We start from the raw sequence: 24,643 nt of genomic DNA, 5'->3' as shown, positions 1-24,643 counted from the left end.
AAATTACACCTGCTGTCAGTTTTATAGTTTGCAGTAAAGTTTGTGGTTTTTAGTTCTGCTATGAAAGTCGGAAAGCACTTCAGCAGGAAAAAGAGGGTTATTTTTTGTCTGCAGCATCCTCTGAAACAGCTGCTGACCCTGCAGCTTTTATCTGAGTTTTATCAGATAAAAAAAATAAAATTTCTATGTTGGGGTTGACAAAAATATATAAAAAAAAAAACATTTTCAATATGCTTTTTGTCCCTAATAATTGATATTGAAAAGTATGAAAATATTTATTTGTTGTGGCCCTGTGATGGACTAACTGTCCAGGGTGTACCCTGCCTCTGGCTCCCGCTCCCCTGCAACCCTGAGCTAGATTAAGCGGGGATAGAAAATGGTTGGATGGATGGAAATTAATTTGATATCAATAATGTGACAACACAGTTAACTACATTCACAAATGAATGCAAGATTGGATCACGGGACTGTCATATGGACAGATCAACATGTTTAAACCTGGGTGAATGGCTGATGTTCTAACTGTAGAAAGAATTTCAGACGAACCACAGTAACACCTGGAAATATTTATTTTACTTTTCTATTTTTCTTCCTTTTTTCTTTTACACAAATGAAAAATGCAACTTTAAAAAAATAAGATTTTTTTTCAGTATTTTGTGTTTTCAAAGCCAGTGATTGAACATATTATTGTTACTCAAGTCCTGAATTTAATCATTACAACTTTCCACCTACATTTAATAGAAACTTAACATTTAACTCCCAATGATGGGAAGTTTACAAATATGTTAAACATAAAGATTAGTAGGTTATCGTCACATTTTTAAGACTGACAAATTCCATCAGTTCATGCTCAAAGCCCAGCCTGAGCTTCGGTAGGCATCACTTCCCCTCTACACTTTTGCTTTTGTCTCCTCACCTGCTCATTTTGTCAGAATGTGGTTTACATCAATAGACTTTGTATTTGGTGTGTTTTTTTAGAAATACTTGCAGCAGTCAAACATGTAGAAAGATGGATGGTACTGAGATGCCACTGTGAAACAAATGAAAATGTCACATACATGTATTTCACTTTTATCATTGTCACATATTCATAAATCATTCTGATAGTTCTTGGAAAAATCATTTTTCCTGATATGAATTACATTTAGTCCATTATGAACAGGGGGAATGTTTCCCCCATCAGCTTTTGAAGACTTTTAATCAAATATGTTTCTACAGAACAGTAATTTTCCTAAAATTTGGATCTGGACTGATTCTGACAGCAGATCATGTTGTTATGAAGACATTCTTCAGATATTAAAATTCTCAGACAAGGTAAATAAATATCTGGTGATGTGACATGGTGTAAAAATCCACAATGTAGCTCTTTCTTGAACTGCCAGCAGATTTTTGAGTTTTAAGTTTCCTTAGATAGCGCAAAGATATTCCCTTTTTTCATTTCTCATTCTGAGTAGCTGTTAGCTCAGCTCCTTCATCGGAACTCCTCCTTTACCTCCAAACGAGAGTACTCCGACTGCTGTTTGCTGAAGGTAACACCAAATTAACACGTAATTTGGTTAAGATTAAGATAACTTCATGGCAAGGGCTTGAAAAATATAATGAAATATATTTTTTCACAGAAAGCTTCACCGACATTGTCCATGTAAACTCACCATAAAGGCCCCAATTGCATTAAAAAATTAATTAATTTATCAGTTTTCTTCCATGTATCAGCAAGTTGAGTTGCCATTTTCATCTTCCATTTTAGAAATCAAGCGTAAAACATTTCTAAATACCCTCCACAGTTACTGTTCTGTTCGTTAATCTTGTTTAAAAAATCCTTTGCAAATTAAGGATACTCATATTTCTCCAAATTTTTTTCTACATTACATTTCTGTGAGAAATTAATTTAAAAATATCTCCTGTATTATTTATGTATTTGTCTTCAGTAGAAATGACATTAATTATAAATCATATTTCCTCAGCTCTCCTGTTACCTTTTCCCATTGATGTGCTCTAACAACCACAACAATGCTGCGCTCTCAAACTATTTTCCAGGATCTGTGAGTATCCAACACAACAACTGAAATATCTGCAGTAAATCAGCTCTTATTTGCAGAATGACTTGAAAAATATTTGCTAAACTAGAAAAATCCTCACAAAACAGGTGATGGTAAAGACATTTCTCGAAGTGTTATGTTTTAAAATTCATTGTGCATTATGAACATGCAACTCACGAGCTTTGGAAGTTTTAATCTACCAATCAGTATTTGATCTGAAGGTGATTAAACATTTGGATCTTTTTTAACAGTAAGTGTGCTAAATGTGTGTTGAGTCAGAGCTCAAACAAACTGCCATGAACTCTGCACAGAAAGATCCAAGTTGCATCCAAAACCAAGACTTTCCTGCTGTAAGGCGACAGCTCATCCACTGATCTTCTCTGATTATCTGTGCTGGAGCTCTGCTGGTGCTAAAGTTTTTCCTCCATATTTGTGTTCAAAAGTAGAAGACACAATCTTGCCAGATGTCTATCCACTTCATATTGTTGCAGCAGCCCAAATAAAATAATATCACTGACTAAATTTGAGAAAAACAAACAAAACAATGTCGCTAACAACCATTACAGACAGAAACATGCATTTTCTACAAAGCAGATGTTTAATTCTTGTTGCAGCGTAACACAAAACTACTTTTTTACCTCAAATATTTCATTCTACAGCCATTGTAACAGTTTATCTAAAGTCATACAACGCCCTCTGCTGGTCTAACAACGGCAACAACTACAAGCGCTGCAGGATCAACAAAAAAGATAATAAACATATTCTGAGTCCTAATAATTGAGTATATCTGTGATCTTACTACTGTAGTAAATTTGATATGTAATTATGGGGCGGCCATGGCTCAGTGGTGAGAGTGGGTCATCCAATAACCTGAAGGTTGGCAGTTCAATTCCCACTCTCACTGCTCAAAAGATTGGTGAACTGACAGTTGGAGGGGTGGCAGTTCTCCTCCTTGTCATGGCTGAGGTGCCCTTGAGCAAGGCACCATACCCCAATGCTCCCTGGGGGCTGTGAATGGCTGCCCAGGGAGCCAGTGTATGGCATCTGTCTCTATGCATGTGTGTCATATGCATGTGTGTCAACAGGTGCCAACCTGGATGGGTTAAAAGCAGAGGACAAAGTTGGCGTGTATGCATGACAAATAAATCTGATCTTAATTTGCAGGAAACATCTTTTTCACACACATCCACATAGTGACAGCTTAAATCAGCATTATTTTTTTTATTTTGATGATAAAATAAAAATATAAACACTTATTTCAGTAAACCAAAAACTGAAATCATGTTTTCATGTCATTTAATTTAAATTTACATTAAGTTTAACTGCAGGATTTAAACAGATAAAGCTGCCTTCTCACAGATCCACTGCTTAATATGCTTAATATCAGTTGCAGCGTAACAGGAAAATATTTTCTTTCATCAAATATTTATTTCAACACTCGTAGCATTTTATTAAAAGTCATACAGCGCCCTCTGCTGGTCACAAAGGAGCAACAAAAAGAAGAACTGAATAATAGCTGAATATATCTGGAATCTTATGACTGCATTTCTCTGAATGTTGATGTCGATAGTCAGCTCAGTACAAACATGATTTAATATCTAATTACATTTGGAGAAAACATCTGAGAGTCTTTTTCACAGACACATCCTCATATAACAGCTTAAATCAGCACTTTTTATAATGATGTTGATGATGAATAAAACTATGAACATTTGTTTTAAAAAAAATAAAATGCAGGGTTTTTTTACTTCAGTTTAACAGCAGGATTTAAACAGATAAAGCTGCTTTCTCACAGATCCACTGCTGGTAACTGCTGATCCACTTGTTTTTTTCCCCTTTTGATGATGAATAAAACGAAAAATTTGTTTCAGAAAAACAAAAGAATGTCTAACTTCAGATACAGAATACAAGCATGCCATTTAATTTTTATTGACTGCAGGATTTAAACAGATAAAGCTGCCTTCTCACAGATCCACTGCTGCTTTCCATCACAGCTCACTGATTTCCATCCTTTGTTTTGGACAGATATTACACATTGACCATCCTGGGGATCTTGTGGCATCCAGGAGCTGAAGAAAACTTTGTTAAATCAAGGCTGATAGTTTTTATTGTTCAAAGTGCTAAGAATGTTGAGTCTCTTACCTGTCAGCCAAATCACTTCCATCAATCCACTTCCATTTCCCATTTTCTGCTTTCAGGCCAATCCAGTATCCTTTCATCCCAGAACTGCCCCAACTGTAATCACTGACAGTTTTCTGAGGAGAACATGGAGGAAGTTATCTGAGATATTTAAATGTTGCTTGAATGTAGACACTGTGATCAAATTAGTTAGTGTGTGTTCAGATAATCAAAATATATATTTTGATTTCATTGCCTGTAAGGTCAGTTATTTTATTACCTTTTCACTGAAATCAACTACAACAGCCAGGTCTGAACCTTTTCCTCTGCAGTCTTTTCGAGCTCCTTCCCAGCTTCTCATTTTATCAGGCTGAGGGTTATTTACTGCATAGCAGCTGGGTGGAGTGTGTTTCCAGCCATTCTCACAGTGGTTACATTTTCTTGCTGAAACAGCAAAGATCAACAAATAAACATTTCATTGCATAATGATATTACTATTATCTATATTTGGACATAAACATATTGGGATATTAACATACCATTATTATTTTTGGGACAGTAGGCATCAATGCTCCACTGAGCTCGACTGACGCTGAACTCAACCTGCATGGCCTCCATGGTTTGTACTTGTTCTGTCAGGTTTTTCCTCTCAGCCTCCAGCTCCTGGTTTTGTTTGTTCAGCTTCTGGTTTTGTGTGTTCAGCTTCTGGTTTTCCTCTGTAAGGTTCTTGTTTTCTGCAGTCAGGTTTGTGATCTTGTTTTCTAAGACATCATAGGCTTGTGTCAGGTTGTTAATCCGGACTGTCAGATCGCTAAGGTTCTTCGTCAAATTTTCATTGTCGACTGTTAGTTTGCTGTTGAATTTGGTCAGGTAGGAATTTTCAACCAGCAGAGCCGTTTGGTTGGATTTTAACTGGCTCTCACTCTGATGAATGAATGTAACTGCAAAAAGAAAGTCATTTTCTTAATGGATGGTGGAAATACAATGTGGGTTTTCTATATTATGTGTTTGGCAGATCACCACAATACAGCTTTTTCCTATCTATTCTACTTTGTGCTTTCCAGCCTTCTGGGAGCTGTCAGCAAAACAAAATCAACAGATATCCCTCAATAATGCCTCAAATACATCATCAGTTTGTTTGTTTTTCAAGATATTTTAACCTCCACAGTCTATGTGTGGCCATCACCCCTGAATATGTTGTTTCATTCAGAAAATTTGGATATTTTAAATTCAAAATAACAGCTGTGCACTTAAGATTTAAGAGAAAATCACTAAAACAGGAATGAACCGTAACACTGTTGAGGAGTTTTTTTATCCCAAGCGAGATATTCACTGTGCTCTTTCTTTATATATGAGAAACTGCATTGTGCATTACCCTCCATCCATCCATTTTCTTTACCCGCTCAATCCACCTGAGGGTCGCGGGGGAGCTGGAGCCTATCACAGCAGTCATTGAGCGAGAGGCAAAGTACACGCTGGACAGGTTGCCATCAAAGGGCCACACGGAGAAAAACGAGACAAACAACCACGTACGCACGCTCACACACACTCCTCGGGGCAATTTAGAGTCACCAATTACCCTAACATGCATGTTTTTAGACATTGAGCATCACAGTTGGCCTAATTAATGTAAAGTATACTGTACTGACATTATTTTTAAAATATATAACTGAGAACCCCTTATGAATTATTTGCAGAAATGTATAGAAATGTATAGAAGGTGGGTCAAAGTGCTATTACGGTGAATGATGATTTTCATTAAAAAAAAACACATAAAATTGATACTGATTTTTCTCATGGGTAAATTTAAGTGGATGCTTGCTTTTCATACTCACGGTAGACACAGACACCTATGATGCCCAACAGCAAAATGACACAAACAGTCCCAAAGCAGCATGTCGACCGCTGATAGCGACGACTCCTTTTTTCAGTTTCCTTGTCTGCCAAGAGTCCTGCTGAGGTTAAACACATGTAAATATGTGACTTTAGCAGTCTGAGCTCATGAAATGTTGGAGGAACACACAGTTACCCCCCCCCCCCAGCATTTTCTCTTAATGTCAGTATTCACAAGAGTGTATTTGGAACATAGTTGTAACTGAAAAAAGAAAGAAAACTTTGCACTGCATTTTAAAAACACCTCAACTCACACACAAGCCTATGTTTTACCTCATTAATACTAAATTTGCCTTTTTAAGGAAAAAGGAAACTTATCCTTTGAAAATGCTTTGTGTCAGTGTGTTCTACATAATAAATTGCAGAATGGTAGAAGTATGCATACCTCTTAGACATTTAGAGACCATTTTACATGCCTTCATCTCATGAGACCCTGAATGTTGAAAAAGCCCTTTCACAATCACTCAGCATGTAATTTATCTGACATATTAGTTACAAATAAGCTAGTACATGAGTTGCAATTCACACGGAGAATGAAATTTGACTGTTCCACAGCTTCACCTGAAATATTTGCAAATTTGATCATTGTTAGCAAAGCTAAACTTCATCATTTCAAATGTTGTTCCTTTTTGGGTTGTGGGTTCAGATGTACAGGAATAGCTTTTAAAAAACATGTTGTGTACACATGAATGTTCATACTTCTGTGAAATTCTGGTTTATGAAAATAAGTGTGAGATGACTGATGTACTTAAAAAAAGATGCAGGAAACTGTTTCAGCTTTGTGCTACGCTTGTGTAAAAACTTAGTTAATCGTTCTATAACCCACATCTCACCATCCACTGTACTGTAGAAATGTATTTCTTCATACCTAAATGCATTTCCTCTGTGTATGAGCCTCCTATTTCATTTAAATTTCTGTAATGTGCAGTCACATGTGCAATAACCTGCTTGAATCAGGTCATCATCTGAGTTTTTACATCAGGATATTGTAGATATTGTAAGAAACCGTGTTGAGTTGAACTTTAGTGAAGATGTAACTAATGAATACAGCTGGTGTATACTATAACCCCAACCCTCTTTTTAGAAGAAAGAAATGTTTTCACTTATGATCTCTGTTTACTTGCTTTTTTGCCTGTCTTTACAACTTACCATTGGTATCAGGGCTTTTTTCAGTTGTTTCATTGCGCACTTTCACTTCATCATACACAGTCTCCTCCTCTGTCTTACCTGTAAGAATTTGAGAATAATGAAATGTCGTTCAACTTATTTTGCAGAGAAATTTCTTTTTGTTTGACATTAAGATTTGACATATTCTGGTGAAAATTCACCCTGACCGTAAAGGCAGATAACTTTAGCCTTTAGTACCATTTGAAATTCAAAAGTCACTTTTCTTCTTTCATTTTAGTTTTCCATCTACATTTGGCTGCATCCCTTCTTCAAACTTTCCATAATTTTGGTTTCAGTTAAAAAAGCTGAAACTGGGTTTTCTGGAAGATTACAGTTGCAAAAAGGCTTTTGATTCAAAGGAGAATATTTTAAGTACACTGTCGTTCTACACAGCTTAAACTTGAATGAGCAATTTTCATTCTTAATGATATTTCCCCACTTAATACTGATCTGTTCATTACAAGAAACACTTGAAATCATATCAAATCAAAAATACTCCCTTGGTCAGCTCAACATCTAACTTGTTCCTTCTTCTTATACTATTATGGAGGAGAACATAAGAAAAAATCCGATCTGCACGAGGATCATCAAATCAAAAATATCTGACTGATTCATAGCAGTTGAATGGTTTCCTACATGAACTGTTAAAGACACATCTTACCTTCTGGTTTGGGTCGTTTAGTTTTAAATACAACAGAAGCATAGTTAACTTCTCCCTCCTCCTCCATTGCTAGAGACTAACTGATGAGTTTTATCAGTCTTGAAGGCTATATTATCACAGTAATAGAGCAACAGAGAACCATTTCAGAGAAGTGGTTGTTTCCTCTGAGACACATCCTTCTATTGCACTTCTGAAAGAACAAACTTCTGCTTTTGGTTACATACTTTTCTTCAAGAAAAAGAAAAACTGCCTTAAACCAGTGTATCAAAGATGCTGTTCTGATAATTCACAACTGCAAGTCTTCCTTTTTGATGCTGATACTTTGCAGTAAGATGTGTATCACTTTCTGTGACTTTGATTGTGTTCTGTGGAATTTCTTTGTCCTCTTGGACTATTAAAAATCACTTAATTTTTTTACCTATAAGTTACACATTTTTGCAGTTAACTCTATTGCATACTCGTTCTATTCAAACACTCACTCCTACAGGTCTTTAGTGTTTATTTCCACTTTTTAGCAGTGTGTCTGGTTCTCTAGCTAAGCATTGCTACCAGTTCTCTCCCTCTATCTCAGGGGTGTCAAACTAATTTTCATTGAGGGCCACATCAGCATAATGGTTGCCTCCAAAGGGCCAGATGTAACTGAGACAATATAAACGTAACTTAATGTAACCAAATGTTATGTAAAATAGATGGAACTACTCCTTAATGTTAAATAACTCTGAATTTATAACTTATTTGAGTTTTAAATATTACATATATTTGCACAAATGAAAAAAAGAGCTTATGTTTGCTTGTTGCTGTGTTATTTTAACATAAATCCTTTTAATTTGTCAAGTTAAGAAACCCATATTACTCCATCAATCAACGATCAAACTATCCAAATTAATAAAGAAACATATCAAACACAAGCTATGACATTAACTTTGTGCAAATCTTTATTTGTCACAGTGTCGAGGGGCAGAATAACAGTACAACCAACAGTTGTGAGGTGCTAAGAACGTTTGACAGCTGTAGCATTTTACAAAAACAAATAGCTGCTCACAGCCTTGCATACATCCAACTAATGAGAGATGGTTAATTGTCTGCCTAAACACATAAACCTGTAAACACTAAATACATTACTACACATATAAAGTAGTATATATGTAATAAACTCGAAATAACAAAAAGGGGTTGTCTCAGTTAACAACTATATTGGTCAGCTTTAACAAACACAAACCAAAATGCAAGAAAATTCATTCAAATGTACACATTTCTACTGTTCTTCTTCTAGGCTAAAATACATTTTATTATACACTGCTCAAAAATACCGACACAATATAACTCTATGTCTATCACATTTCTGTGAAATGAACCTGACCAGTTAGTTCCAGACTGATTTTGAATCAATTTCACCTGCTGTTGTGCAAATGAAACGGACAACAGGTGGAAATGAGACGCAATTAGCAAGACAACCCCTATAAAGGAGTGGTTCTGCAGGTGCTGACCACAGACCATTTCTCTGTTCTCATCCTTTCTGGCAGATGTTTTGGTCACTTTTTGCATTTTGTCAGTGCTCTCACCCCTGGAGGTAGGATGAGGCGGTGTCTACAGCCAACTGAAGTTGCTCAGGTAGTGTGGCTCATCCAGGATGGCACATCAATGTGAGCTATGGCAAGAAGGTTTGCTGTGTCTGTCAGCACAGTGTCCAGAGCATGGAGGAGATACCAGGAGACATGGAGGGGGCCGTAGGAGTGCAACAACCCAGCAGCAGGGCCGCTACCTCCTCCTTTGTGCAAGGAGGAACAGGAGGAGCACTGCCAGAGCCCTGCAAAATGACCTCCAGCAGGCCACTCACATGCATGTTTCTGCTCAAAACTGCCAGAAACAGACTCCATGAGGGTGGTATGACGGCCCGACGTCCACAGGTGGGGCTTGTGCTTACAGCCCAACACTGTGCAGGGCGCTTGGCATTTGCCAGACAATGCCAAGATTGGCAGATTCGCCATCGGCGCTCTGTGCTCTTCACGGATGAGAGCAGGTCCACACTGAGCACATGTGACAGAATCTGGAGACGCCATGGAGAACGTTCTGCTGCCTGCAACATCCTCCAGCATGACCGGTTTGGCGGTGGGTCAGTAATGGTGTGGGGAGGCATTTCTTTGAAGGGTCACACAGCCCTCCATGTGCTAGCCAGAGGTACCCTGACTGCCATTAGGTACCAGGATGAGACCCTCAGAGCCATTGTGAGATCATATGCTGGTACAGTGGGCCCTGGGTTCCTTTCGATGCTTGACAATGCTAGGCCTCATGTGGCTGAAGTGTGTAAGCAGTTCCTGCGTGATGAAAGCATTGATGCTATGAACTGGCCTGCCCGTTCCCCAGACCTGAATCCAATCAAGCACATCTGGGACATCATGTCTCGTTCCATCCACCATTGCCACGTTGCACCACAGACAGTCCAGGAGTTGACTGATGCTTTAATCTAGGTCTGGGAGGAAATCTCTCAGGAGAACACTGCCTCATCAGGAGCATAGCCAGGCGTTGTAAGGAGGTCATACAGACATGATGAGGCCCCACACACTATTGAGCCTCATTTTGACTTGTCTTGAGGAATTTCCACTGAAGTTGGATCAGCCTGTAATGTGATTTTCCACTTTTATTTTGAGTATGATTACAAATCCAGACCACCATGGGATAATAATTTTGATTTACATTGATCATATTTATGTTGTTTTGCTCTCAACGCTTTCCACTATGTAATGAATAAGGATTTTCAACTAGAATATTTCATTCATTGAGATCTAGGAAGTGTTATGTTAGTGTTCCCTTTATTTTTTTGAGCAGTGTATTTTAACTGGGTTTTTAAAAATGCTTACCAATCTGTTTTCTGACCAGATCTGACACCGTTTTTCCGTGGCCAGTGTGTCAATGCTTGGTTTTAGCAATTCATTGAACACCTGTTCGCAGAGATAGGTGCTCGCTCCCAAACATAGACCGAACACGGGCAGCATGAATTCAAAGCTGTGGCATCAAACCAGGGGGAAGTATACGGTAAGAGCCCTGGATTAATGTATATTAAGTTTATCCTGAAATTTCACCCGGAAGCCGAATATCCTTAACTTTTTGTGAGTGGTGTATGTGTTTTTGTCATTTTGCCTGCCACTTGTTTCACATATTATTCCCCTGATTGTTTTTGGTCTGTATCTGTTTTTTGCCTTTTTGTTCAACCTTTCTACATCGTCTGTTTGTTACTTTCCCCTGCTTCCCCCCCTGGCTGACAGATAAACTTTCATTGTTAGACTGTAACCTGTCGTGTTTTCTGAACGTTAGTCCACCTCACTGAAATGGTCATGAACAGAACTATTAATCAAGTGACCCCTTTAACCATGAGAACTGCAGAATTCATGTGTTGCACGGTATGTGATATGAACAAATTAACATAACAGAGGTCACTTAACCAATCACTTCCATTTCAATCTGAAGATTCACCCAAGGAAACTCTAATGCTGAACATCGATAACATATTAGAGTTCCACTGAAAGAAAGAGTCTGAAAGAACTAGCAGTCATATAAAACCATGTAATGTAACATCTTCTAAAACAGATGCAAAAATAGATTTAAAAAAATATTCATTCTAGTTTCAAGTTGTTATAAAGTGTAATGTTTGGGTTTCTAAATGTCACATCCAGTCTCTGTTCTTTTTTGGTCATTTTGCATAAGTGAAGTCTGAAGAGGGATGTGCAAATATACACATACAAAAGGATGTGGTCTTTAGTTCTGCTTGGAACGTGTGAAACTATTAATGCAGACAAGTGAGAGCTTTTTCGACTGCAGCAGCCTCTGAATCTGCTGCTGACCCTGCAGCTATTGTCAGACTTTTCTCATAATTAAATTATTCTATGTTGGGTCTGAGGACCAATTAGACATGAAAAAGAAAAATAAATCTATTTATAAAATCCTCTGCTCCTATACTAATTCATATAAAAAATGTTCACTTTTTTGAGATCAGCATTAATAAGAAAGTAAACAACACAGACAAATGAACACAAGGTTGGATCAAATGATGAGATATTAACAGATAAACACATTGAAACCTGAGTGACCAGTATATGTTCAAACAGTACAAAGAATCTTAGAGGCCATCAATAACACCAGGGAATTTTTTTTAAATCAAAATTAAACTGAAAAGTACAACTATCTCGAGGGATAAACTTTAAAAAAATAAATGTTGATAAGACTGATAAGTAGAAGTTGTCTTATTCTTTAGACTGATACGTTCCATCGTCTCACGCTTAAAGTATAGCATTAACTCAAATAGACACCACTTCCCCTCGACACTTCTGCTTTTCTTTAATCAGCTACTCATCTTGTCAGACTGTGGTTACCTACACTGGACTTTGTGGTTGGTCTTTTCAGAACTACCAGAGGTAGCAGCAGTCAAACATACAGGGAGATGGAGGGTGCTGAGCTGCCACTGGGTAACAAATTCAACTGAAAATGAAAACACTGATTATCACTTATTCTAGAATGTCACATACAGGTACCTCATTTCTTTTTATCTGTCACATATTCATTAGTTATTTTGATATTTGTTGAAAAAATCATTTAGAGTACATTATATTTTAAATGAAGTTGATAAATTCCTGACATGAATTGCATTTCATCCAAGTTCCACGATCTCATGACAGACTGTACAATGCATACATTGTTCCACAGAAAATACTTTACAATTTAAATTGTACAACAGCAACATTCTTTTCCATCAGTTCTCATCTTGGTAACAGCTCCTGTGGCACTGCTGATGTTGCTGATGTGACAACTTTAATACTGGCGGTGTAATGAGAGCTGGTGGATGGTGTTAAACCTTTTGACCTTCATGTATGAGGTTCTCATCCCAATCTGTACGATGTTCTCCACGTTCCTTTCTTTTTGTTTTCTTCCACCCACTAATGGTTACTGGATTGTGGCCCTGTACAATACACTCATAACTAAGCACAGTTATCATGTAGGTCCTGTGCCATGGGTATTGCATGTTCACACACACACACACATTCATTAGCCCAGTAGCATGCTCGCTAAGCAGTTGATGTATTATCCTGTGGTTTCAGGTCATCTATATCCACAGCTGTGTTGTATGTGATTACCGCTTCTTGTGCTTGTTTTTGTTTGTTTGTGTGTTTGTTTTTTCTCTGCTTGTCTGCTTTCAGGTGCTCCTGGAGGCGCTAAGGCTGGATTCCCAAAAGAGGCCGTGGATTGTTGTCTGTTTTGTTTTTTACAGGTGTAGCAGCTGGTTGTCTGGTTTTTGTTTCTATTTGTGTTCTGTTTCCTCTTCTTCTTTCCTTGTCCCTCGGTCCGGTTCAGCTCTATTACATGTTATATATTGTAAACAAAAATAAATAAATGGGCAGTTGATGGGCTTCATGGGGAGCTTTACATTTATAAAGCTTCCCTTGGCAAAGCCAATCTGTTTGGCATAAAAGGTATTCAGATTACAATTCTGCTGCCATAATGTTGAACAGGAAAAGGGGGAAAAGAAATAAATAAATTAAATATTTCTACAGTCATTGTAACATTTTATCAAAATCCATACAGCGCCCTCTGCTGGTCAAACATCTGTAAAGTTTTCACTGTATTTGTCTGAATGTTGATGTTGATACCACACTCAGTACAGGTAGGATTTAATATGTAATTGCATTAGTAAAACACATCTGAGTGTCTGTTAATCAAAGACACATCCACATACAGACAGCTTAATTCGTCACTTGTGGTGTTCCTTTAATGATGAAGAAAACTGAAAATTTGCTTCAGAAAGAGAAAAATGTATCTCCTCAGATATACAATACAAGCATTGTCATTTGATTTTAATTACACTCGGTTTAACTGCAGGATTTAAACAGACAAAGCTGCCTTTTCACAGATCCGTTGCTGCTTTTCATCAGTGGTTAGCAGTGTTGACTCACAGCAAGAAGGTGTTTGGTTTGAATCGCTGCTGAGGCCCTTCTATGACAAGTTTGAATGTTCTTTAACTTCTTTAACCTTCATGATCTGCATGGATTTACACTATGGGGCTAAAACAAAGCTTCTGTGACCACCATACAGCATTGGAACTGTAATGGTAAGTATGCTATTTTTTCATTATATGAACAATTTTTGTGTCGGGGCAGGAAAGAAAAATTAAACTGGGTTTCTAATTAATGTCCAGCCACCAGGAATAATAAATAATTTTATTCAATACAACAGTTCATAAATTATACAACAATTATTAATGCATATAATATAATTATTGTATGTTATGACATGGGAAATGTATATTTGCTCGTCTATATGAGCAGCAGAATGAGGGTCATGCAGCTGACACCTGTGGGTTAGTCTAATGGTCTTACTGTGCAGTTTTTCACTGTCCAAGTCTTAACTGTAACTCAAGCCAAAAAGAAAGGCTCTATCATTGTGAGCTGTGCAGATTAAACACATAAAGTAGCCTGGCTGTTACACAGCATAACTTGCATAACTGACTTTTCTCCTCAATTAGCTGTTCAGTGTCGTGAGTGTGAGTGGTGCCCATTTCACGTTCCTTAGTTCAAACCAACCGTTTTTCATTTTAAGATTCACAGAATATTTGAACACCTTTATGCAGATCAATGCCTTTTTAACACATCAAAAAGCTTCTTCTGGACATGTTCAGGAGGTTAAAAACTAACATTTTAGTGGAGTGGAACTTTAAACATGCAATTTTTTCTTTCCACAGATCTGTCGCTGTCTTCTGTTAAAACTTCACTTTCACATCCTTTTAAGGTTTCTATAAGAAAAAAAAAGACGATAAATTGTGAAGTTGTGTTTATGTTGTTGTCAGTGTTGTACGTGACTTTAATCAAATAATGTTTCAACAAACATCTTGTTGTTTTCACAGATCTGTAACTGTATTTTGTTCACACTTCCCACCAGATTTCTTCCCAAAGAAACCTCACATTAAGCTTATTTTGGAGTGCAGTTCCATCTTTTACCTCAAGAGGTAATGTGGTAATATCGCTCTGAGGTCACACAGAGACAGTTGTCAGACCTCTCAGACTTCAAACACAATTCATCTGCACACACATTAACCACCATCACTTCCACTATCACACACTCAAATAGTAAATCTGTTAAACTTTTACATGTATCATCCATGCAACAAGCTGCTATTTTCATCTTTTATCTTTAAAATCAAACTTAGTATTCTTCCCTCGCAGTACGATGTCAGCTTTGCATGACTCGACAGATAGTTAACAGTATAAAGAAGGGAAACTCCAAAAATCTTGTTGAGGATCAATGTTTTATCTTTTTTCTCTTCTCTTCCTCTGTTTTATTTCTTATGTTTTCTCCATTTAAGTCTTTAAGACTGAAAAAAATAAACAGAAAATAAACATGACAAAAGTGTCTGTTTTGTCTTTTACATAATAAAAATAAAGTTACACTGTATTCTCCATATCAACACCTTTACCCATATGTTCTTAATTTATAGAAATTAAACAAAAATGAACAGTATCACCAAACTCACTGTTACTCATATTATCAATGTAAATCTGCAGATGTAAACACAGCCTGAGGCTTGGCGCCGAGGCCCCCTGCTGGGAAGATTAAACAGTACATCTACAAAACAGAAGGTTTTAACCGCGAGCGGAAGTCGAGCAAACCGCTAAAGTAACAAACATAATAAAAAGCATTACTGAAAGTAAACATGTAAATCATACAGTAAACCACGAAGTTGATGTGTGATTAGTAAAAGACAAGGATCTGACCAAGCTCTGTAATGAAACAGACTTCTGATTTCATTCCTTTCGCCGGAATTTGTCCGTCACTAAAACGGGTCCGACTAGGAACTATGAGTCGACGCCACAGGGCGGAACACTTAGAAATATTTCAAAATGTCCTCCAAAGTTTTTTCTCTTTGCTTAAAGGTCATTTCAGAAATATTTTGTGTTCTTGTTTTGTTGTCTTGAAAACATCATTCAAATGTATATGTTGGAGTATTCTTCTTAGAGAAACTAACTTAAACTCTATCTTCTAAAACTGACATTAATCAAAAATGATTTTCCTTTTCTCCTGTTACATTTTCCTCTTGAGGTGATCTGGCACCACAACAATCCTGCCCACTCTCAAACTATTTTCCAGCTCCTCTGAACAAACCAACACAACAATTGAAATATCTGCAGTAAATCAGCTCTTATTTTGCAGATTCCAATTTTTTTTTAGCAGACTGGAGAAATCCTACTTTAACACGAAGTGTGAAGTCTATCATTTTTAATTTGACAAATGTGTTTGGAGTCAGAGCTCAAACATAGTGATATGATGTCTGCACAGAAAGATCTAACTCGCATTTAAAACCAGAAGTCTCCTGCTGTAGATGATCATTTCCTCTGATCTTCTCTATTCAGTAAAAAAAAAAAAAAAAAAAAGGCCTCAAGAAATTGATGAAATATTGAAGCTGATTTTAATAGATAGTATCCTTTAAGTAAAATTTTGATATTCCTGTATTTCTTGCTGAATTTGTTTGGGTAAATGGCGTCCAAATATAGGAGACAGATGTTCATCTGTTTCATATTGTTTAGACATGTCACAGCAGCTCAAATAAAGATGTTATAACTGACTTTATGAGAAAACAAATTGTCATCAACAATGTGGCAACATTTTAATTTATTACGACACGTAAAAACATGTATTTTTATTCAAGGTAGATGTTTAATATCAATTCAAGTATAACATGTGTATACTTTTTAAAGTGAAATATTTAATTCTACAATCATTGTAATATTTAATTAAAATCAAAGCGCTCCCTGGTCAAACGTATGTAAAGTTTTCACTGTATTTGTCTGAGTATTGATGTCGATATCACACTCAAATCAAAGTCACATCCATATATAGAAAGCCTAAATAATCACTAGTTTTTTTCCATTTTGATGATGAATAAAACGAAAAACAGGTTTTCAGAAAAACAAAAGAATGTCTAACTCCAAATACAGAATACAAGCATGTCATTTAATTTGTGTTGACTGCAGGATTTAAACAGATAAAGCTGCCTTCTCATAGATCCACATCTCATTGATTTCCATCCTTTGTTTTTGACAGATATTACACATTGACCATCCAGGGGATCGTGTGGCATCCAGGAGCTGAAGAAAATTTTGTTAAATTAAAGCTGATAGTTTTTATTATTCAGAGTGCTAAGAATGTTGTGTTTATTCATGTAGATGTTGCAAATGAGTCTTATTTTTAAATTTAAGTTAATTTTATTCTATATTAGATTCAGTTGGATTTTCTCAAAGCGTACTTAAACTTAATCATAGCCTTGTTTATTAGAGTTTATCAGTTTCAAACTTGACAAATGTTGTGGAGTCAGAGCTCAAACACTCTGATATGAAGCCTGCACAGAAAGATCCAACTCACATTTAAAATCAGACGTCTCCTGGAGTACAATGAATATGTCCTCTGACCTTATCTGCTCAGTAAAGAAAAAATAAATAAATAGGCTAACTAAGAATACTGAAGCTCCTTTTAATAGATATTATAGCTTTTTGCTTACTGGTTTCTTTTTTGGAGCTGCAGGTACTAATGTTTTTCCAGATTACTGGTTTCCAAATGTTGGAGAGTTTGTCTGTTTCATATTGAGCAGACGTGTTACACCAACAAAAAGAAAAATTCTATTACTGAATTATGAAGAAAAAAAATAAATCAACAATGAGACAATGTTTTGATTACGTACAACAGACAGAAACGTGCATTTTCTACAAAGCAGTTATTTAATATCAGTTGCAGCGTAACAGGAAAATATTTTCTTTCATCAAATATTTATTTCAACACTCGTAGCATTTTATTAAAAGTCATACAGCGCCCTCTGCTGGTCACAAAGGAGCAACAAAAAGAAGAACTGAATAATAGCTGAATATATCTGGAATCTTATGACTGCATTTCTCTGAATGTTGATGTCGATAGTCAGCTCAGTACAAACAGGATTTAATATCTAATTACATTTGGAGAAAACATCTGAGAGTCTTTTTCACAGACACATCCTCATATAACAGCTTAAATCAGCACTTTTTATAATGATGTTGATGATGAATAAAACTATGAACATTTGTTTTAAAAAAAATAAAATGCAGGGTTTTTTTACTTCAGTTTAACAGCAGGATTTAAACAGATAAAGCTGCCTTCTCACAGATCCACTGCTGGTAACTGCTGATCCACTTGTTTTTTCCCCCCTTTTGATGATGAATAAAACGAAAAATTTGTTTCAGAAAAACAAAAGAATGTCTAACTTCAGATACAGAATACAAGCATGCCATTTAATTTTTATTGACTGCAGGATTTAAACAGATAAAGCTGCCTTCTCACAGATCCACTGCTGCTTTCCATCACAGCTCACTGATTCCCATCCTTTGTTTTTGACAGATATTACACATTGACCATCCTGGGGAACTTGTGGCATCCAGGTGCTGAAGAAAACTTTGTTAAATCAAGGCTGATAGTTTTTATTGTTCAAAGTGCTAAGAATGTTGAGTCTCTTACCTGTCAGCCAAATCACTTCCATCAATCCACTTCCATTTCCCATTTTCTGCTTTCAGGCCAATCCAGAATCCAGGACTGCCCCAAATATAATCATTGACATTTTTCTGAGGAGAACATGGAGGAAGTTATCTGAGATATTTAAATGTTGCTTGAATGTAGACACTGTGATCAAATTAGTTAGTGTGTGTTCAGATAATCAAAATATATATTTTGATTTCATTGCCTGTAAGGTCAGTTATTTTATTACCTTTTCATTGGAATCAACTACAACAGCCAGGTCTGAACCTTTTCCTCTGCAGTCTTTTCGAGCTCCTTCCCAGCTTCTCCTTTTATCAGGCAGAGGGTCATTTGCTGCATAGCAGCTGGGTGGAGTGTGTTTCCAGCCATTCTCACAATGGTTACATTTTCTTGCTGAAACAGCAAAGATCAACAAATAAACATTTCATTGCATAATGATATTACTATTATCTATATTTGGACATAAACATATTGGGATATTAACATACCATTATTATTTTTGGGACAGTAGGCATCAATGCTCCACTGAGCTCGACTGACGCTGAACTCAACCTGCATGGCCTCCATGGTTTGTACTTGTTCTTTCAGGTTTTTCCTCTCAGCCTCCAGCTCCTGGTTTTGTGTGTTCAGCTTCTGGTTTTGTGTGTTCAGCTTCTGGTTTTGTGTGTTCAGCTCCTGGTTTTGTGTGTTCAGCTCCTGGTTTTGTGTGTTCAGCTCCTCGTTTCGCTTTGAAAGGTTCTTGTTTTCTGCAGTCAGGTTTGTGATCTTGTTTTCTAAGACATCATAGGCTTGTGTCAGGTTGTTAATCCGGACTGTCAGATCGCTAAGGTTCTTCGTCAAATTTTCATTGTCGACTGTTAATTTGCTGTTGAGTTCGGTCAGGTTGGAATTTTCAACCAGCAGAGCCGTTTGGTTGGATTTTAACTGGCTCTCACTCTGATGAATGAATGTAACTGCAAAAAGAAAGTCATTTTCTTAATGGATGGTGGCAATACAATGTGGGTTTTTTCTATTATGTGTTTGGCAGATCACATTGGCAGACCACAATAAAGCTTTTTCCAATCTGTTATATCTTGTTCTTTCCAGCACCATTAGTTTGTTTTTCAAGATGTTCTAACCTCCACTGTCTGTGTGTGGCCATCAGCCCTGAATATGCTGTTTCATTCAGAAAATTTGGACATTTTAAATTCAAAATAACAGCTGTTACAAGATTTAAGAGAAAATCACTCAAACAGGAATGAATAGTAAAATTGTTGAGGATTTTTTTTCAAGCCAAAGATTCACTGCATGCATTGTGCATTACAGTTACTAATTAATAGCAAAATATTCAGTGAACTGCTATACTGTACTGAACATGTTAAAAATGTACAACTGTGAACCTTTTGTGAATTATTTGTTATCTGCTCATATTGCTTCATCAGTTTTTGGGCCCACTTTCTAAGTTTGCTCTTGACAAACGTAGAAACATAGAAGAAACGTATAGAAGGTGAGTCAAGGTGCTATTACAGTGAATAATTTTTTTTTTTTAAAAACACAAAAAACTGTCTCAGAGGGAATTAGTACTGATATTTCTTATGGATTAATTATGACTTGATGCTTGCTTTTCATACTCACGGTAGATACAGACACCTATGATGCCCAACAGTAAAATTACACAAACAGTCCCAAAGCAGCAAGCCGACCGCTGATAGAGACGACTCCTTTTTTCAGTTTCCTTGTCTGCCAAGAGTTCTGCTGAGGTTAAACACATGTAAATATGTGACTTTAGCAGTCTGAGCTCATGACATGTTGGAAGAACCCACAGTTACCCTTTTACCAAGCATTTCTCTCAATTTTTGTATTCTCAAGAGTGTATTTTGAACACATTATTTATTGAAAACAATACAAAAATGAGAATAAACTGGAAAATGGAGACGCAAATAATTTTTCCCAGGGCTGCTCAAGCCTCACATCATCTTCACGCAAACTTTTCAGTGCATTTCAAAACACATACACACAACCTCAGCCCACAACCAAACCCTAAACCTAACCAGGAAATTGTGAATTGAAATCTGCTTCATTCGTACTGAATGTTCATTTGCTACATTGTGAAAAAGAAAAAAAAAACATATTCCTTGAAAATGCTTAGTGCCAGTGTGTTCTATATATTATAAACTGCAAAATGGTAGAACCATGTATACCTCCAACACTGCTGTGGCACTTCATTGTTAACCCACCATACTGTATATCATTGTATGTCAAGAAACCTGTCCTGTGGATCCACTGAAAGCACCTAAAGCTGACAATGTGCTCTTCATTTGCCTTTCAGAAAGAAGGTTGCTGGGAAAATACTGAGTTGAATTACTATAATTATCCACAATCATGATCAGGTTTCCTGCAGTATTAAACATAACCAAAGTGAACCTTTTATACAACATAGGGTCCAGATTGTAGAGGCTCAGAACAAGTTCTACATGAATGTTTTGATTAATTACACATTGACTGAAAAATGCTTCTTAAATATAAACTATTTTGATTTTTAAAGGCATAGAGACCATTTTACATGCCTTCATCTCATGAGGCCTTGAATGTTGAAACAGCCCTTTCACAATCATTCAGCATGTAATTCATCTGACATATTAGTTCCAAATAAGCTAGTACATGAGTTGCAATTCACACGGAGAATAAAATTTGACTGTTCCACAGCTTCACCTGAAATATTTGCAAATTTAATCATTGTTAGCAAAGCTAAACTTCATCATTTCCAACAACTATCCGCCCTTGAATTAAACTGTGGGGGCCCAGAGCAGCTCTTTCAGCAGATTGCTGCACCCTCAACCCAAAAGGGAACATTATAGCAGAAGTTTTTACTCCAGCATAGCACAAAGCTGAAACAGTTTCCTGCATCTTTTTTTTAAGTACATCAGTTAGCTCACACTTTTTTTAACAAGCCAGAATTTCACGTATGAACATTCATGTGTACACAACATGTTTTTTAAAAGCTATTACTGTACATCATCTCAGTATTCGTTAATTATTCTATAACCCACATCTTACCATCCACTGTACTGTAGAAATGTATTTCTTCATACCTAAATGTATTTCCTCTGTGTATGAGCCTCCTATTTCACTAACATTCTGTAATGTGCAGTCACATGTGCAATAACCTGCTTGAATCAGGTCATCATCTGAGTTTTTACATCAGGATATTGTAGATATTGTAAGAAACCGTGTTGAGTTGAACTTTAGTGAAGATGTAACTAATGAATACAGCTGGTGTATACTATAACCTCATCCCTCTTTTTAGAAGACAGAAATGTTTTCACTTTTGATCTCTGTTCACTTGTTTTTTTGCCTGTCTTTACAACTTACCATTGATATCAGGGCTTTTTTCAGTTGTTTCATAGCGCACTTTCACTTCATCATACACAGTCTCCTCCGCTGTCTTACCTGTAAGAATTTGCAAATAGTGACATATGGTTACATTTATTTCACAGACAAATTTATTTTGCTTGGCATTAAGATGTTGATAAAAGTCTGTTTCTTTAAGTTAGAAAAAAATCTACATAGTTTGTATTCATCTATACACATCCTTACATATCTATCCATCCATCCACCCATTTTTTATGCCCACTTCATATAATTTTGGGTCGCGTGGGGGCTGGAGCCAAGCCCAGCTGTCATTGGGTGAGAAGTGGAATACAGGTCTCTTAAAGGAATATGTTTTTATACTCTCATCAAAATAGAGCCAGATAAATACATTTGCTTTATGCATATGCAATATCAAAATTATTCTTGCATTAATCCAAAACAAATTGTGCTGTTTTTTTCAGTTCGAAAAATTGTACACAGTTGCCATTCATACTTTGTGCCAGCTGCTCTACAAAACACAGACTTGACATACTCTGGTGAAAACGCAATCCACCCTGACAGTTGAGGCAGATCATTTGGGTCTTGTCAGGAGAACCATCTGTCATTCAAAAGCCTCTTTTCTTTATTCATTTCAGCTTGTCATCAAGCTTTTCAGCTTGTCACCTCCAACACTGCTGTGGCACTTCATTGTTAACCCACCATATTGTATATCTTTGAATATCAAGAAACCTGTCCTGCAGATCCACTGAAAGCACCTAAAGCTGAAAATGTGATCTTCATTTACCTTTCAAAAAGAAGGTTGCTGGGAAACACTGAGTTGAATTATTATAATTATCCACAATCATGACCAGGTTTCCTGCAGTATTAAAAATAACCAAAGTGAACCTTTTACACAACATAGGGTCCAGATTGTAGAGGCTCAGAACAAGTTCTACATGAGCATTTTGATTAATTACACATTGACTGAAAAATACTTCTTAAATATCAACTATTTTGACTTTTAAAGGCATAGAGACCATTTTACATGCCTTCATCTCATGAGGCCTTGAATGTTGAAACAGCCCTTTCACAATCACTCAGCATGTAATTCATCTGACATATTAGTTCCAAATAAGCTAGTACATGAGTTGCAATTCACACGGAGAATAAAATTCGACTGTTACACAGCTTCATCTGAAATATTTGCAAATTTGATCATTGTTAGCAAAGCTAAACTTCATCATTTCCAACAACTATCCGCCCTTGAATTAAACTGTGGGGGCCCAGAGCAGCTCTTTCAGCAGATTGCTGCACCCTCAACCCAAAAGGGAACATTATAGCAGAAGTTTTTACTCCAGCATAGCACAAAGCTGAAACAGTTTCCTGCATCTTTTTTTGAAGTACATCAGTTAGCTCACACTTTTTTTAACAAACCAGAATTTCCCAGAACTATGAACATTCATGTGTACACAACATATTTTTTTAAAAGCTATTCCTGTACATCATCTCAGTATTCGTTAATTATTCTATAACCCACATCTTACCATCCACTGTACTGTAGAAATGTATTTCTTCATACCTAAATGTATTTCCTCTGTGTATGAGCCTCCTATTTCACTAACATTCTGTAATGTGCAGTCACATGTGCAATAACCTGCTTGAATCAGGTCATCATCTGAGTTTTTACATCAGGATATTGTAGATATTGTAAGAAACCGTGTGGAGTCAAACTTCAGTGAAGATGTAACTAATGAATACAGCTGGTGTATACTATAACCCCAACCCTCTTTTTAGGTTTTTTTTTTAGGTCTTTTACATCAGGATATTGTAGATATTATGTTTATGTTTATGTTTATACATTTGGCTGATGCTTTTATCCAAAGTGACTTACATGTAGGCAGGTAGGCTAAGGGGGTCTTGGCTAAGGACCCCTACTGGAGGTAGTATCTTTCATGCAGGGGATTTGAACCAAGGTCTCCCACATGAAAGACATATATATATATACCACTATACTATCCCATACTAACACTATACTATCCCAGTCCTACCGTGTGGAGTCAAACTTCAGTGAAGATGTAACTAATGAATACAGCTGGTGTATACTATAACCTCAACCCTCTTTTTAGAAGACAGAAATGTTTTCACTTTTGATCTCTGTTCACTTGTTTTTTTGCCTGTCTTTACAACTTACCATTGGTATCAGGGCTTTTTTCAGTTGTTTCATAGCGCACTTTCACTTCATCATACACAGTCTCCTCCGCTGTCTTACCTGTAAGAATTTGCAAATAGTGACATATGGTTACATTTATTTCACAGACAAATTTATTTTGCTTGGCATTAAGATGTTGATAAAAGTCTGTTTCTTTAAGTTAGAAAAAAATCTACATAGTTTGTATTCATCTATACACATCCTTACATATCTATCCATCCATCCACACATTTTTTTTATGCCCACTTAATAGAGACAATTTTAAGGAGACAATTGTTCTTCACAGCTTAAACTTTTTTTAAACATTCCACCCTTTATACTGATGCATTCACTATGAGCAACACGATCAAAGCGAACATACTGTATTGGTCAGCTCTAAGTTATTTCTTCTTCTTATACTATTACGTAGGAGAACATGAGAAAAAAAAACATCAGACTAACTCATATCATTTGTAGGGTTTCCTACATGAACTATTAAAAACACATCTTACCTTCTGGTTTGGGTCGTTTAGTTTTAAATACAACAGAAGCATAGTTAACTTCTCCCTCATTCGCCATTGCAACAGACTAACTGATGAGTTTTATCAGTCTTGAAGGCTATAATATCACAGTAATAGAGCAACAGAGAACCATTTCAGAGAAGTGGTTGTTTCCTCTGAGACACATCCTTCTATAAGACTTCTGCTT

General features: G+C 36.5%; 2 protein-coding genes across 2 annotated transcripts; both read right to left on the bottom strand.

Annotated features, from left to right (window-relative positions):
* Window positions 1-3,963: 3,963 nt before the first annotated feature.
* Window positions 3,964-8,055, bottom strand: LOC140315632 (uncharacterized). Its single transcript, XM_072393236.1, has 7 exons — window positions 7,879-8,055; window positions 7,200-7,277; window positions 5,993-6,112; window positions 4,697-5,098; window positions 4,438-4,601; window positions 4,182-4,294; window positions 3,964-4,108 (listed from the first exon to the last, which is right to left on the bottom strand). Exons 1-7 carry the CDS (start codon window positions 7,943-7,945, stop codon window positions 3,982-3,984), a joined length of 1,071 nt encoding a protein of 356 aa, XP_072249337.1. The 5' UTR covers window positions 7,946-8,055; the 3' UTR covers window positions 3,964-3,981.
* Window positions 8,056-17,614: 9,559 nt separating this feature from the next.
* LOC140315631 (uncharacterized) lies at window positions 17,615-24,624 on the bottom strand. The gene is made up of 7 exons (XM_072393235.1): window positions 24,448-24,624; window positions 23,939-24,016; window positions 20,032-20,151; window positions 18,906-19,370; window positions 18,647-18,810; window positions 18,400-18,503; window positions 17,615-18,326 (listed from the first exon to the last, which is right to left on the bottom strand). Exons 1-7 carry the CDS (start codon window positions 24,512-24,514, stop codon window positions 18,200-18,202), a joined length of 1,125 nt encoding a protein of 374 aa, XP_072249336.1. The 5' UTR covers window positions 24,515-24,624; the 3' UTR covers window positions 17,615-18,199.
* Between the last annotated feature and the right edge of the window lie 19 nt (window positions 24,625-24,643).

This window comes from Leuresthes tenuis, unplaced genomic scaffold (assembly GCF_036924035.1).
Source record: "Leuresthes tenuis unplaced genomic scaffold, fLeuTen1.0.hap1 SCAF_10, whole genome shotgun sequence".
NCBI lineage: Eukaryota > Metazoa > Chordata > Actinopteri > Atheriniformes > Atherinopsidae > Leuresthes > Leuresthes tenuis.
This window is presented reverse-complemented; position numbering and strand designations above follow the sequence as displayed.